This window comes from Cervus canadensis, chromosome 2, assembly GCF_019320065.1.
Source record: "Cervus canadensis isolate Bull #8, Minnesota chromosome 2, ASM1932006v1, whole genome shotgun sequence".
Lineage (NCBI taxonomy): Eukaryota > Metazoa > Chordata > Mammalia > Artiodactyla > Cervidae > Cervus > Cervus canadensis.
In genome coordinates, this window is record NC_057387.1 from 107,242,673 (window position 1) to 107,259,088 (window position 16,416).

General features: G+C 47.4%; 1 protein-coding gene across 1 annotated transcript in view; it reads right to left on the minus strand.

The window, feature by feature from the left end:
• Positions 1-16,416, minus strand: part of NGEF (neuronal guanine nucleotide exchange factor) — a 120,147-nt gene that overhangs the window by 82,573 nt on the left and 21,158 nt on the right. Inside the window, exons 2-3 of the mRNA XM_043462011.1 lie at positions 5,282-5,618; positions 975-1,089 (exon numbers count right to left, since the gene is read on the minus strand). Coding sequence (XP_043317946.1) covers positions 975-1,089; positions 5,282-5,546 — 380 coding nt within the window. The 5' untranslated portion in view covers positions 5,547-5,618. The remainder of the gene's footprint in view (positions 1-974; positions 1,090-5,281; positions 5,619-16,416) is intronic.

The following is a 16,416-nucleotide window of genomic DNA, read 5'->3' on the forward strand; positions in this document are numbered from 1 at the left end:
AAAAGCTAGAAGGAACCTGGGTCCTTAATGGCATGAGAAGCTGCTGTCACAACTCTCCAGACTTCTTTCACACAAGAGCAAAATAACCTCTGCCTTGTTAGGCTGTGTTATTTGGGTTTTTTTGGTTACAAGAAGCTAAATTCAGTCCCAGCTGATATAATATCCAAACATCCAAACAACAGGAGCATGATTAATTAGTAACAATCCAATCATACTATAGATTATTTTATAGCCTTTAAATCATGGTGTAGAAAAATATTTAGTAATATGACATTCAGAGATACTTTGTTTTATTTCACTCTGCTTTATTGTGCTTCATAGATATTGGAAAGGTTTTTTTTTTTTTCTTTTACAAATTGAAGGTTTGTGGCAACCTTGTGTTGTGAGATGACGATTAGGATTTTTTAGCAATAAAGTATTTTTAAGCTGAAGATTGTACAGTTTTCTAGACATCCTACTATTGCACAAGAGTAGTATTGACCACAGTGTAGTGTAAACATAACTTTTATATGCATTGGGAAACCAAAAAATTCATGCAGCTTGCTCTTCTACAACATTCACTTTATTATGATGATCCAGCACCAAACCCTCAATATCTCCAAGGTGTGCCTATATTTTTAAGTAGGTTTCAAGATGCCATGTATATAAGATCCAAATTTATGAAGAGATAGCATGCATAAGACATAGAAAAAAAGACTTGAAAGAGTTGCAACACACAAAAGCCTCTGGGTGGTGATGATGCAGTGAGTTTTCTTGTATTTAGTATCTAAAGTTTCCTAATTTTGTGATAGAGTAACAGTGGAGCTTTTTATTTTTTAAGGAAATTGTAGAGTTTTAAAAAATATGAACAACTAAAACACTTGTGTTATTTTTCAAACACAAGAAGACACTCCTGTAGCTCTGCCAAGACTTTGCAGATCGAACCCTGTTACACTGTTTCATGAACCAGCCCCTCGGGATTTGCTGTCCCTTACCTTATTCTCTTGGCTCCTGGGTCTGTCTGGGTGGGTATCCTCCAGAGATGCTTTCTGCTCTGCGGCAAATTCAAGGTCGGGGGTTCATTGACAGAGTTCTCATTTTCCAGTGGATCTGTGATGTGTGAGAAATGTAGGGAGTTAGAAACGTGTATCTCCCCTTTTCAGGCAATTCTAAGAGACTGTAGCAGCTGTCACCCTGAGAGGGGAAGGAAGTGGAGTGAAAAGGATGCCCTTCCCCTCAAGCCCTTGAAGGGGAATTTGCCGCTCTTTGTGCTCTATTAAATGACCTGGAATGCCTTCACTACGAAAATCATACTTATGGTACAAGAAATTTCATAGCCATGCATATATCCATCTATCTATCCATCCATCCATCCATCCATGCACTCACAGTCGAAAAAAGAAAATCATGAATGAGCCTGAAAACTTGGATACATGTTATGGTTAATGTCTCAGAGGACAATAGAACCATAACCACTGGTGTTATCGTTTCTACTGAACAAAATCCTTTGCAATTTACCAGTTGTTAAACATCTGACTTTACAATGTGTGAGTCCTAATAGATGTTAAGTAATAAATCACCTCCCCTAGAGTGTCAGATCAGCTAAGGTGAGGTTGTCAGTTAATGTTCTACTGTGACTTTGAATGGATACCTCTCAGCAAATGAAACGGAGACTGTCTTCCCTTTCCAGACCCAGATCACAAACCGCTGACTCAGAGCACCAGCTCCCTTCCTTGTCAGGGGATAGAATGGAGAAACCTGGTGCTGGGTGGCCTGTTCTGTCCGCTCCTTAGCAGAAGAGTGTTTTCTCCTTGGACCCTGGATCAGGGGATGCTGGGCTGTCTTGAGAGTTAGCTTCAAGGAAGTGAAATGAGGGAGTCACTCTACAAATAAAACTGTGAGTTTAATGAGAGTATTTACAGTCTGAACGTAAATGGTGTCTTTGGTTGCGGGACGGTGTGCCATGGTCCCTGTGTCTACACTGGTGTCAGCAGCCTCTGTTCAGCTTGGAAGCCACAAACTTGAGGCCCACGCATGCTAACTCCTTTCAGTTGTGTCCGAGTCTTTGTGACCCTATGGACAGTAGCCCGCCAGCCTCCGCTGTCCATGGGATTCTCCAGGCAAGAATACTGGAGTGGGTTGCCATGCCCTCCTCCAGGGGATCTTCCCGACCCAGGGATCAAACCCACGTCTCTTATGTCTCCTGAATTGCTGGGTGGATTCCCCCATCATCAATCCCGTTTCCCCTCCAGCCTCATCTCAGACACAGTCCCACACCCACCTTTCCTCCTGCTTGGGAAGACCCCCGCCCTGACCAGCTGTATCTGTATCTGCTCTTTCCTGCTCGCCTGCTTATCCCTGTAAGTCCCCCGTGGGGTAGCTGATAACTCCGTGGGGCCATTACACGCTTGAAATGTGGCCTGTGTGGCTAAAGAAGTAAATTCTTCATTTAAAAAAAAAAATTAAGCTAATTTAAATTTAAATATAAAAACAGAGTCAATTTCATTATTGGAAAACTTTTGAGGATATTTGGAGTAATTTGAGGATTATCTCTACTTTAACTTCTGGCTGTACATTTAATAACTTTTCTGGCTGTAAACGACTCTTTAACTGTGCCTTTTGTGAAATCTAAATCCAGATCGAGAATTTCCAGTGAAAATTTAGTATGCAAATTGATAGAGACTGTAAGAATAAAATACTCAACAGATTTTCACAACAGTGAAAGAAAAAGGAATATAAAATATCTCATTAGTAATTTTTATATTGATTATTGACTACATGATAAAGTGATGGTATTTTGGATGTATTGGGTTAAATAAAATGCATTGTTAAAATAAATTTTACTCATTTCTTTACTTCTTAATATTACAAAAATTTAAATGACTTATGTGGCTTTCATTGTGTTTCTGTTGACAGAGCTTCTCTAACCCTCTTCTCTGCCCAGGCTCTGGAACCAGAAGAATGTGAACTCTGGTTCAAGCCATATCGTTCACTAGCTGCATGATCTGGGATAAGTGACTCAATCTCTCTGGGTCTCAGTTATTTTTTTTTAAATCTGTAAAATGGGTATGGTAGGAACCATATTGAAATGCCTGTCTACCTCAGCCACTGAGTACCTACAAGTGCTCAACCAAGTTAGCTGCTATTGTTTCTAGTCATGTCCTAATGCAACCCTCAAAGCTCACCTAAAATATCATCTTTGTGGGGATCATTCCTAACTCTGTGGGAAGGGTCTAGTTCTTTGCCTTTACCTCTCTTGATGCATTGCTTGCAATAAAATGACATCATTACAGTATTGTGGTTTTTCTCAAAGGGCAGAGAGTCCCACTTCTTTGTGTGTGAGTATGTGCTTTTAATTCTTTTTTTTAAAAAATTTATTTATTTCTGTGGCTGCATTGGATCTTAGTTGCAGCATGCAGGGTCCTTGTTGCGGCGCATGGATTCTCTGGTTGTGGCATGCGGGCTCAGTAGCTCCGTGGCATGTGTGATCTTAGTTCCCTAACTACGTTCCCACACCCCCTGCACTGCACGGCAGATTCTTAACCACGGGACCACCAGGGAAGTCCCTGCTTTTAACTCTTGTGGAAATTTTCAAGCATGTGCAGAAGTTAAGAGAGTAACATAGTGTATCAGCCACCCTGATCCCATGGCTATAGTCTCCCCATCACTGTGTTTCTCTTGCTTCTCAGGGCACTCAACACTCGATTCTGTGTCTGTGGTCGATGGCAGACCACCACACTTCCTTTGCGGCTCCTTCCATCAAGCAGTGGAGTCAGTTTCTCCATCTGCTTTCTTCTGGACTGGCCTTGTGAACTGCGTGGGCCAATAGACTGTGGTAGAAGTGACCGTGCGGGCTCTGGGCCTGGGTCTCAAGACCTGGGGGCTTCTGCTCCTGCTCTCTGGGAACCCTGCCGCCTGGTGGGCAAGCCCGAGCTAGGCTGCTGGAGGGTGACCACCACGGGGAGCAGAGACAGACAGTCCCAGCTGAGGCCCTCCGGGACCAACCAGCTCACTAGTGGCCCGGGAGGCTGTCCTTGACCTTCCAACCCCAGCTGAGCCATCAGTCCACTGCAGAGGTCAGACAAAGTGACCCGGAGCCAGGAGCCAGGAGCCATCCAATCAACCCCCAGAATCAGGAGAAATAATAAACATCATTAATTCTGTCTCTGTGTTTTAAGGGAGGTTTGACATGTGGCAGAAAGCTACTCAACAGTGTTTAGTGCAAGTTTTTGAACCAGTTAAGGCCTCCCCAGCACACACAGGGCAGCGTGCTGTCTGTACCCCAGAGGCTAAGAACCTGTCACCCTCTCTACAACCCCAGCATGCTGTCATCTCAGCCTCTAGGCCAGCCACCAGCAGAGTGGGGCTGATCTGACAAACCGCATTTGTAAGCATTTATGGACTTGTTGTGCTCAACAAATATGCTTTGAACAAATATGCTTTCAAATATGCTTTGAATATGCTAGATAAAATGTGCTAGGAATTGGTTTAAAAGATTAAGGGAAAGGGACTTCCCTCTGGGTTCAGTGGTTAAGACCCCGCGCTTCCAAGGCAGGGGGGCTCAGGTTGGATCCCTGCTCTGGGAACTCATGGAACTAGGATCCCATTTGCCATGCAGCGAGGCCAAAAAAAAAAAAAAGGGATCCTGATGTAAAGCTATTCCCAAGGTATTGTTGTTGTTCAGCCACTGTCGTGTCCAACTCTTTGCAGCCCCAGGGATGGCAGCATACCAGGCTTCCCTGTCCTTCACTATCTCCCGGAGTTTGCTCAAACTTATGTCCATTGAGTCAGTGATGCCATCCAACCATCTGGTCCTCTGTTGCCACCTTCTTCTCCTGCCCTCAATCTTTCCCAGCATTAATCCCCAGGTATTAATCTCACATATTTTCAGGGCAAAAGAAACTCTGGCTATCATGGCGATGGAGAGAGAACAGGATAGACTCTGACCACCCAGGAAACTCATGTTCCCAGACATCCGAACACACAGCACCAAGCCTCCCTCCTAGAAGGCATGGAATCTGGGGGTGTACTGAGCCCTGGAACAAGACATGTATTTAAAATAGAAGCCAGTCCTATTGGATCATTTGGGTCAACATTTCCTCCTGTAGTATCTGCATCATCTTATTGGGGGAATTTGAATTCTTTGGATAATGGCTTCAGAGAATTCCACCTTATTGGACCTGTCCTTGATCATTCTCGATGCCTTTCATCTCCTTTCATTTAATAGCCCCATTGACTTTCAGCCCTATTGACTTCAGCTGGATATTAACCAGCAGCTGTGACCTCCATGCCTGGTACTGACCTGCTGGATGGCCGGCCTTCCTCTCAGAAGTGCCTCTGGCTTTGCCTCTGCTTCGGAGTCTCACGGCTCGATTGAAGATGGAGTTTCTCTGGATTGCGTTGGTACGGGATGCTTTGTCTTGCGTCTCCTGGTCGGCATGGGGCATTCCCGCTTCTGAGAGGACCTCAGGTGTCACACTGGCCAGCTCATCAACCTCCCATGAACCACTCACTGATTTCTTCTGCAGCTTCTCCGAGTCCTCAGAGTCCCTGGTCTCCATTGACATATGTCTGATTGTTTCTCGGCAGGATGACTAGAGATCAGTACCCTTTCTCCAACGTCCCTGGTTTTGAGTGCTCTAGAAGATAAAGAGACCAGTTTTCCGTCAGGGTCATCAGACTAAAGTTGCTGTGCAGAACATGGAATTCCGCTCCCATTCAGATTTGATGAAATTTGCAATAATCTGTGCATCCTGGCAAACCACATCTTTGTCGACGAAAATTACAGTTTAACCACTGCAATTTAAATGCATTCATGTCTCATTTTATAATTGAGGTTTGTTAATTCTACTCAGAAGCTGCACTTATGGGGAAAATGCTGAAAGTGGCTTGTGGAGCTAACTTGCAAATAAACATTTGCTGAATAATTCAAGACAGAGTAGCAAAAACGATGCGGGGAGGAAAGGAAGATGTATGGACCCCAAAAAGAAAGAGCTGTGGGAAGAATAGGAAGGGCTGTCAGTGAGTGACAGGTCCCGAGACAGTAAATTTAGAGATGGGAAGTCTGAACCCTGCAAGAGCAAACCTCTTGCTGTCCACTGGGAGCCAAGTCTGGTTGGTGGCTTAGTGACCTCTTCGATAAGATGAGGTTGTCCAGCAGCTGCGGGAAGCAGAAACCCTCCCTGATCCCATGGTTACCCCCTCGGAGGAAATGGCAACCCACTCCAGTATTCTTGCCTGGAGAATCCCATGGACAGAGGAGCCTGGCGGGCTGCAGTTCATGGGGTCACAAAGAGTTGGACACGACTGAGCGCTTGCACACACACATACACACACAAGAAGAATCAGCCCAGAGACCCAAGCACTATGGTGTTAGAGACTGACAAGCGTTAAGATGAGATCCTGCCCTAAGGAAGCTCAGTTGGGGGCAGCGGGAGCTCCTTCACTGTCAAGGTCAGCTATGCAGCACCAGCAAGACCCCCATGGTCCCAGCTGGGTGTGCAACATGGGAGTGATCGGACAGGCGCTGTCTTGTTGGCTAAGCCAGGCATCCCTTCGAGAATCCGGCTGCATTAAAGAAAAAAAATGTTTATTTATTTTTGATGGTGCTGGGTCTTGGTTGTTTGCTGCATGTGGGCTTTCTCTAGTTGTGGTGAGTGGCGGGGGGGTACGCTTCATTACGGTGCCAGGCTTCTCACTGCAGTGGTTTCTCTTGTCAAACACAGGCTCTAGAGTCAGGCTCAGTACTTGTGGCTTCTGGGCTTAGTTGCTCTGCGGCGTGTGGGATCTTCCCAGACCAGGGATCGAACCTGTGTCTCCTGCAGGCAGGTTATTTATCACTGAGCCACCAGGGAAGTCCCTGGCTGCAATTTCAGGTAACCAGAGAGGAGAGAGCAGTGGCTAAGAGGTCACATTTAGGTACTGGACAATTAATAGGAGTACCTGGGAGGGGCGTCGTTTATTACAGACGCAGCAAGGAACCCACAGCTGGTGGGCAGGTTGGGCGATTTTCACTGAAAGCAGGTTTAATCTGAGTCAGCAAGGGTGGCTTAGTCGCTAAGTCGTGTCTGACTCTCGCAACCCTATGGACTGTATAGCCCACCAGGCTCCTCTGTCCATGGAATCCTCCAGGCAAGAATATCAGAGAGGGTTGCCATTTCCTTCTCCAGGGGATCTTCCCAACCCAGGAATCGAACTTGGGTCTCCTGCATTGCAGGCAGATTCTTTACCAACTGAGCTACGAGGGAGGCCCTGGAGTCAGCCTCCTGAAGATGAAACTACAAAGAACATTCAACTGTTCTCAGATGACGACATGGAAGGGATGGTTCTGTCCCCACCAGGTGACTGGGGACCCCTGCTCTATGCTCTGTGAGAACCTGCCCATCCACAAAGGGGCTGAGTGGGCAAGCAGAGGAGCCCCAGGAGGGACAAGGTCGTTAAAGCTATGCCCTCTGGGGCCTGGGATAGGAGGGGTTGGAATGAGGACCACAGGCAAGGACAGTCTTCAGCTGTGGGTTTCAGAGCAGTCTGAAGGTGGTCGTGAATTCCTGGGTCACTGGAGGTGTCCAGACGAGACTGTTGGGACTTTAGGACTCAGTGACTCTGCCCTATGCCCCTGATCTGGGCCTCCCAGACCCAGGGCCTAGACACTTCCATCCTGAGGCTGTTCTTAGCTTAGAATTGATCAGGGGGCATTAAGTGGGCAGGCATCCCGTGGGCAGGTAATGCAGGAGTGAAGAATGTGCTGGGGCCAGTCTGAGGAGGTCTCTGAACTGGGTTGCGGAATTTCTACCGCATTCTTGACTGTGAGGGAGGAGGTAGTGGGATCCTGGAAGCTCTAGGCAGGCTGGGCTGGAAGGCATCACACAGGTGTATCACCCAGGTGTGGCAGGTGGGGCAAGGGTGGGGAAGGTGTGTGAGAGGAATGACAGGATCTGTGACTCAAGATGGTCCTGAGAGGAGCAGGGAGGGGACCGTCCCAATGGCCTTGGTGGGTTGGGGTGACTGGGCAGGCTGGTGTGGAGTGGGCTAGAAGCCAGCTTGGGCTTGGAGCGTGCTGGTTTCATAGCATCTCCTGCTCTGACCGTGGGGCACCTCACAGGCCCCTACTACGTGGCAGCCCTTTGGACTTCAAGGTTATTATTATTATTGTTATCACCACCATTATTATTTTGAAAGTGAAAAAGTCACTCAGTCGTGTCTGTGTGATCCAATGGACTGTAGCCTGCCAGACTCCTCTGTTCATGGGATTCTCCAGGTAAGAACACTGGAGTGGGTTGCCATTCCCTCCTCCAGGGGATCTTTCCAACCCAGGGATTGAAGCTGGGTCTCCTGCATTGCAGGCAGATTCTTTACCAGCTGAGCCACCAGTGAAGCCCCATCATTTTAGGCTGTTCAAAAAAAATTAAGGTATACTTTCTTTTTTTTTTTTTTAAGGTATACTTTCTATGCAGTAGAATGTGTCTTTGTTAACTGTATGGTTCTGAGTTTTGACAAACGCAGACAGTTCATGTAACCACAGTGGAGACACAGGATATTCAATCACTCTGAAATTCCCTTGTGCGCCTCTATAGTCAGCCCCTCCCCTGCCCCTGGCCCCAGAGACCACTGACCTGTATCTCTTCCCCTAGGTGGCCTTTTCATGACTATTGTGTCAGTGGAACTGCAGCCTTTGGCGTCTGGCTTCCTTTGGCTGGTGTGGTGCATCCGCCACGCAGCCCAGTTCTATCAGTAACAGTCACCAGTGTTATGAATTCATGGAAGCCAACACAATATATCGTGAAGGGCTCTCTGCTGGGAGTCAGGGCACTTAGGTTTGAATCTCCATTTCCTGCTGCTTGTAGTCAGTTACTTACACGGGGCAAGTCAGGGCCTCAGTTTCCTGTCCAGGAGACATGGGGTTGGGTGGGTGTTCTTGGGGGCTCCTTAGCCAAGCCTCAGGGTTTCCTTGGTGACTCAGATAGTTAAGAATCTGCCTGCAATGCAGGAGAGCCAGGTTTGATCCCTGGGTTGGGAAGATCCCCTGGAGACAGGAATGGCAACCCACTCTAGTATTCTTGCCTGAAGAATACCATAGACAGAGGAGCCTGATGGACTACAGCCCATGGGGCCGGCAGACACGACTGAGTGACTAAGACTTTCACTTTCACTTTAGCCAGATTTCAAATTCTGTGATCCAGGGAGACTCAGAGAGCCCTCAGAGAGAATTTCACAGTGACAGGAACCCTGGAGAATGTTCCCAAATGTCCCTATCATTATGTTTAAATGAGGGAGCTCTGAAAGCCTGAAAAACATATTCCATCCTTAAGACACCACACACACATACACATGCAAACACATAATTTGTGAAACCTAGAAAAAACAATTCTGATTCTACCTCAATTACTGCCTATTTCAGGCAGATGTGTTCTAGCTTTCCAATGTTTTTATAATCGCTACACTTCTTCCATATCCGTTAACTGCTGGAAAGCCTGACTGCCCTCCCCTGTCTTCGATTATTTTTCTTAAACTCCCAGTAGCTTTAAGCCGCATATCTTCCTGTTCTGGGTGGCTTCCGGGGGGAAGTGTGGGGGCGTGACTTTGTGATTGGAAGGGAACCCTTATGGCAAAACTGCATAGCATCCATTCATTCATTCGCTCACTCACTCATAAGCATTGGTGCCACGTCGTCCACGTCTGGCACCTGCTGGCACAGCATACACGTATCTGTTCCTTGTCAGCCCACACTCCCTCCTTAAGAAGCTCCAGACAGGCAGGACTTGGTCTGTTGTGTTCACTGCCGTTCCTGGTGCTCGGCACACAACAGCACGCTGTAAACACGTGCTGCTTACAACAACGGACGAATGGTTGAGTTCCTTCTGCGAGGTGGAGGTGATCATTAGCATCATTTCATAGATAAGGAAGCTGCAAGTGAGACAGCTTTGGTCACTTGCCCAGGATTGCACAGCTGCTAAGTGGTACAGCAAGGATCACGCCACATCTGTCTGACTTTGTTGGGGGAACCTGTGATGGGGTCAGAAGATGCTGTTGTAAGGACTGGCTGAAGGCTGGCCTGGGTTAGTGAAGGTGGGTCCTCTCTCCTTGCTAGCTGTGTGGCCGCTGGTACATGAGCCAAGGGCGACCAATAGACCTCCGGGCACTGGGCTGAGAGCCAGGGGGCCTCCCTCTGTGAGTCAGTTGCCTGGGAGGTCAGGACTCATGGGAGTAGGTGATGAAGAGGGGAGTGGGTGAGCTGACCACAAGCCCAGCTGTGGCCATGCAAGCCAGCTGTCAGAGGGGAGCGCCTATGATGTCATGGTGGGCTCTAGGATATGCGTCCCCTAGACCAGGGCGTCTCAGGCATTCATGTGCAGGGGCTCTAAAGAGGCAGATTCTGACTCAGGAGGTCCAGGGCGGGGCTCAGGATGCCGATGCTGTGAGTCTGAGGACCAGCCTTGAGCAAAACCACAGCATCCTTGACAGATGTGGGGGTGAGCGGGGCCCAAGCTGCCCTTCGCTTTGGGCAGGTCTGGGAGGTGTTGCCGCTGGTCAGAGGTAGAAGACAGAAGTCCTGCTGGACAGCAGGGCTGGGGAGGGAAGAGGAGGAGAGGTCTGGAGGGGGAGGGGACTGAAGCAGGTGCTGTCCCTTCAATGTCCCCTTCTGCCTCTTACAAGGGAAAGAAGTGTTGGGGTGGAGGGGTGGTGGGAAACAAGAGGATGTGGAGGAAGAGTCCTCCAGGGGCCAGGGGATGAAGCACATGTGGGCTCTAGATGAGAGCCCTGGGCACCTGCTCTGAACAGGCCTAGGCGCTGGGGTGGCCCAGTAAGACCTGGCCATGCCTTCCTGTAGCTAATGGGGGCTACAGGAGGGAGTAAAGACTACAGGGAAGGGAGGCAGCGATGAACAGGAACAGTGGAAGGTGCCTTGCTGGGAAGGGTTGTGGTGAACAGGTCACAGGGAGGCCTGAGTCAGGGAGCTTCATTCTCATGAACATCCTGGACGGCAGCTCAAGGTCAGTGCCTGGGGCCAGGGCCTTGGGCTCGGGCTCAGCCAAGCAGGGGCTCAGCAGGGGGAGACCCTGGCAGCTTCAGGCAGGAACACTTGGGGAAAAGGCTCAACAGGACCACACTGAAGACTGCCTTCATCTCCAGGGAGGCTCCAGGGCACTGTGACCCTGGGATGTGTTAGCTATCCAGGTGGGGGGCCGTGGGGCAGGGGGATTGTGACCTGAAAGCAGTGGGAGAATGAAGGCCCCTTAGCTGTGACTTGACATGACAGCAGGAAGGGCCTGAGTGCACTGACTCAGGGGCAGGCAAGTTGAGACCCTAAGGGGGAGGCAGGCTGGCTCAAGCCAGCTCACCTGCATCATTTCATTCCTGTCCTAGAACTGAATTGGTGCCTAAGACTCCTCCCAGGTAAGCAACAGAGTTTGCCTTGAGCTACAAACGACAAAGACTTTTCTTTTCTTTCCTTCTTCCTTCTTTGTTTCTTTCTCTCTTTCTTTCCTTTTCTCTCTCTCTCTTTCTTTCCTTCCCCTGGAGCAAAGAAGGAAAGCTAGTGAGGAAGATTCTGGGAACACCAGACGAGAAAGCCTGAACTCTCTGGTTTGGGAGGAAAGCCTCAGTGTGGAGGAAAGCCGCCCCGGGAGCTGCTCTGCCAGGAGGATGACCTTCACTGCGAGAATCACATGCGTAACACGTGCCAGCTGCAGAAACTGTGGAAAAGCAGGGAATACCGCTTGACTGCAGGGAATACCGCTGCTGCCCCTGCGCCTGGAGGAGATGCCGCTGGGAATGTCTTGGTGTTCTCAGTGGGAACAGAGGAGAGGAAGGGAATGGGAGACCCAAAGAGAACAGGAGCCTCGGAGAATCTGAAGTGGACATCCAGAAAGTGGGGAACAGGTAGTGGGGGAGGCACCAGATCAGAAAGGCAGCGGGAGAAGAGGAGCTGGGGGCAAGGTTCAGGCACCCACGGGCTCTGCATATGGGATGAAGCTCCGGCTGCGCTGGGGCCGTGCTGGGGGGCTGGCTTGGCTTCAGGAGGTGGGGGAGTCCTTGTAAGACCCAGACCAGGGTGAATTGAAAAGTTGAGTGTATAGAAATAAGGGAGTGGAGAGGGAGGGGGAAGGGGACAGGCACAGTGGGGCAGGGGGTGGGACTCGGGTTCAGTTGGGGAGCCTCTCTAGAGCAAGTTTGTGCAGAGGCCTGGAGGAAGCTAGGGAGGAGCCTGGGGATGATGGGAGGCAGAGCTTCTAAACTGGATTTGTTGACTTGCTTTTGGCTTGAGGGAGAAAAGGAGAGATGAACCTTGATTCTCCTTGTAGATTATTAAAGTTGATACACTGGGAAAGAAAGCAGGAGCTTGAAGGAGACATTAGGTCTGAGATCAAAGAGAAGACACATTTGGCAGGAAGCTGGACTTGAAAATGGTCCTTTGTGACTGGCGCTGAGCCTACCAAAGTACCCTGGAAGGCTGAATACAAATCACAGTGACAATTCCTTGAACACTGACTTAACAATAACAGTTTCTAATCCAAACAACTGTCTCTTTAGAGGTGAGAACAACAGAACACAGGGAGATAAGGGATGTTCTCAAGGCCATGAGGCTGCTGCATTCCTCTGGGACCACACACTTCCCATTGAGCCTCCTTCAGCACTGTATCCTAGCAGCCCAGGACACACACACAAGACAGAAGTGGGTTACATACAGGGACAAGATACATGTGCAGGATAAAATGGATGGTGATAGATCAAGTGTGAACAGCACTGCTTTCCCCCAAAATGCAACAGAAATCAGTGGAATTAATTTTAAAACTGGGACCTAGACAGTGGTATAGAGAGGGTAAAGGCATTTCTTTCTCACAGGACAGTACTTAAATGCCAGAGAATGGTGGGACATCGATATGAATGCAACTCTCTATCCATCTATCCATTCATTACCTAGCTATCCATCATCTATCTATCTATCCATCCATCCATCTACCTATCTATCCACCCATCCATCTATCCATCCATCCATCTATCCTTCCACCCACCTATCTATCCATCATCTATCTATCCACCGACCTATCCATCCATCCATCTAGTTATCCATCCATTTATCCATCTGCCTATCTATCCATCCACCCATCTGTCTGCCTACCTACCCATCCATCTGTCTACCTATATAGATGGGTTGGCCAAAAAGTTCATTTAGGTTTTTCTGTAAGATCTATCTATCTATCCACCCATCCATCCACATTACATATAACCTGCAACATGAGGGAAGAGAAAGTCAGAGGTTAAAAAACCAAACCAAATATTCTTGCTCGCAAAAAATGGTTAGTGACAAGCATAAGGAGCAGAGGTCAAAGCACCATGGAGCTATGTCACTGTGGGTGAAGAAGGAAGGAAAAGGTCAGATGAAAGGACTCCAGGTATCTCCTGCAGGTTATGGTAGGGACATAGGAGGCTAGAGAAACAGGTAATGGAAGTTAAAAAAAAAATAAACCTTTTACTTTAGATTTACAGAAAAGTTGCAGACAATGGAATTTCTAAAGCAGTTCCTCAAGGAACCAAAGAGCTTCAAGTACAATAGTTAGGAGTTCAATATTTGGAGGTCCTTGTACTTTAGTGGGGCTTCCCAGGTGGTGCTAGTGGTAAAGAACCCACCCACCAATGCAGGAGACATAAGAGATGCAGGTTTGATCCTTGTGTTGGGAAGATCCCCTGGAGGAGGGTATGGCAACCTGCTCCAGTATTCTTGCCTGGAGAATCCCATGGACAGGAGAGTCTGGTGAGCTATGGTCCATAGGGTTGCAAAGAGCTGGACATGACTGAAGCGACTGAGCAAGCACGTGTGCATGCATACAGAGGAGAGGCATTAAACAAGGTGAAGGAAGCATCACAGGTGTAGAGCAGGATTTTTCCTCCTGTTCTGGGATTGCTGCTAAGGCTAAACAGGGTTTAGTTCTATCGAAATTTCTGCTGCAGCTTGCATCAGCCAACCAGCCACCATGAGGGATTACTGAAAGAGGTATGCCTCCCCCCTGCATCCTACCTTTATAGAACAAGAGGAAGGACTTCCCTGGTGGTACAGAGAATAAGAATCTACCTGCAAATGCAGGGAACACTGGTTTGATCCCTGGTTCAGGAAGATCACTCATGTTGAGGGGCAACTAAACCCATGTGCCACAACTAATGAACCAGAGCCCTAGAGCCTGTGAGCTGCAACTACTGAGCCAGCATGCTACAACTACTGAAGCCCATGCTCTAGAGCCCTTGCTCCACAACAAGAGAAGCCACCACAATGAGAGGGGGTTGCCCCTGCTCCCTCCCCCACCCCTAGGAAGGGAAGAGGGTGTTGAGGTGGCTCCAGGTCAGGTCTCCCATCCCCCATCTCCCATTTCCCATCCCAACAGTCTAGCCTGTGCTAGAAGAAAGGAAGAGAAACTTTGAACAGTGTGAGTTTAAACTTTGGAAAACATGAACATGGTTGAAATGGGCAAAGGATATGATGAGACAGCGCACAGAAAATACAAATCCTTAACAATCCATGAGAGATTTTCAACCCCATGTCTCATAAGAGGAGAGGAACTCCAAACCACACTGTGAAAAGTTTTTTGCACTTATTACACTAGCAAAGAATCAAAACTTTGAAAAGTGATTGGTGAAGCTGAGGAACCAGAGGCATCTCCCTCCCGAATCATCACTGGTAGGATTTTACATAGATTCCATCCTAACGAAGGCAGTTTGGAAACCTCTATCAAGGTAAAAAGCATATATGCTTTAACCCAGCAATTCCATCTGCAGGAATTTGCCCTATGGATCTGCTTGCAGATGTGGGAAGTGGCCTGTACTTGTGAATCTGCACAGCTTTGTCTGGGAGAAACAGATTGAAGATGTTATAATTTCAATCAGGAACTGATTACACTGTTCAGTTCAGTTCAGTTCAGTTGCTCAGTTGTGTCTGACTCTTTGTGACCCCATGAACCGCAGCACGCCAGGCTTCCCTGTCTATCACCAATTCCCGGAGTCCACCCACATCCATGTCCATTGTGTCGGTGATCCAACATATCTCCTCCTCTGTCGTCCCCTTCTCCTCCTGCCTTCAATCTTTCCTAGCATCAGGGTCTTTTCAAATAAGTCAGCTCTCCACGTCAGGTGGCCAAAGTATTGGAGTTTCACCTTCAACATCAGTCCTTCCAGTGAACACCCAGGACTAATCTCCTTTAGGATGGACTGGTTGGATCTCCTTGCAGTCCAAGGGACTCACAAGAGTCTTCTTCAACATCACAGTTCAAAAGCATCAATTCTTCAGTGCTCAGCTTTCTTTATAGTCCAACTCTCACATCCATACATGTCTACTGGAAAAACCATAGCCTTGACCAAATGGACCTTTGTTGGCAAAGTAATGTCTCTGCTTTTTATTATGCTGTCTATGTTGGTCATAACTTTCCTTCCAAGGAGCAAGCATCTTTTAGAAAAGTCTAAACATTTCCATCAATGGAATCAGATGTGGTTGTATTTATCAAGAAAGAATCCTAGGGTATCTCAAGAAAACAAAAGATCAGGAGAGTATCATGTTTTCACCAGTGTAAAAGGGGAACAAGTTTATTTGGATGTGCCTGAAAACTTCTGGAAGGAGTTACAAAAACTTAGTATCAATGGCTACATATACAAATGTACTTTTATTAGAGGGGGTAGCCTGGGCAGATGGAAAATAGGATTGGAAGGGAGGCAGACTTCATATACCACTTAATATATATATATTTTTTTTGGTTTTTAAAGGTTATGTCAATGTATCAACCTATTCAAAATTAAGTAGATAAATCTTTTGAGAAAAAAAAAATGAGAAGGACAGAATCTTAGATGCAGAAATGAATCGATTCTAAAAACCGAAGGAGATGGAGAAGTTATGGCATCTGACAGGAAGCCACTGAGAGCCCTGCTCAGCAGCAGGCAAGTGGGTGTGGACAGAAGGCAACTGGTGGCCATAACAGGGAAAAATAAATCTGTCTTCTGTTTATACCTTCAAGAAATCAGTACAGAAGAAGAATGAACTGTTAAATGGGCTGTTTTAATCCCCTAATTAAAAGAGTCTCAGAGTAATTTAATAAAACAGAGGCAGTTTCATAATCTTTAGGCAGTCTTAATATAATATAGTTTGCCAGTGAGTTAGCAATACAATTAAACACAAGTCTCCAGGAAAAACCTTCAGAAATAAGACTAGAAGGAAAAGTCATCATGAAAAAGGGCACCGAGCACGTCTCGAATGCAGCGATGCTGAAAAGTCAGGGCAGGATGCTGCTCTCATCTTTATTAACTTGTTCCTTGGGGGCTTAGCCAAAGTAATGAGACATAAAACAAATGTTGTCAGAAAAGAAGATGAAATAAACTGCAATTTGCAGATGATTTGAATGCCTAGAAAGCCCCAAGAACCAATGGAAACTATTGGAATTATAAACAATTCAGCCCAGG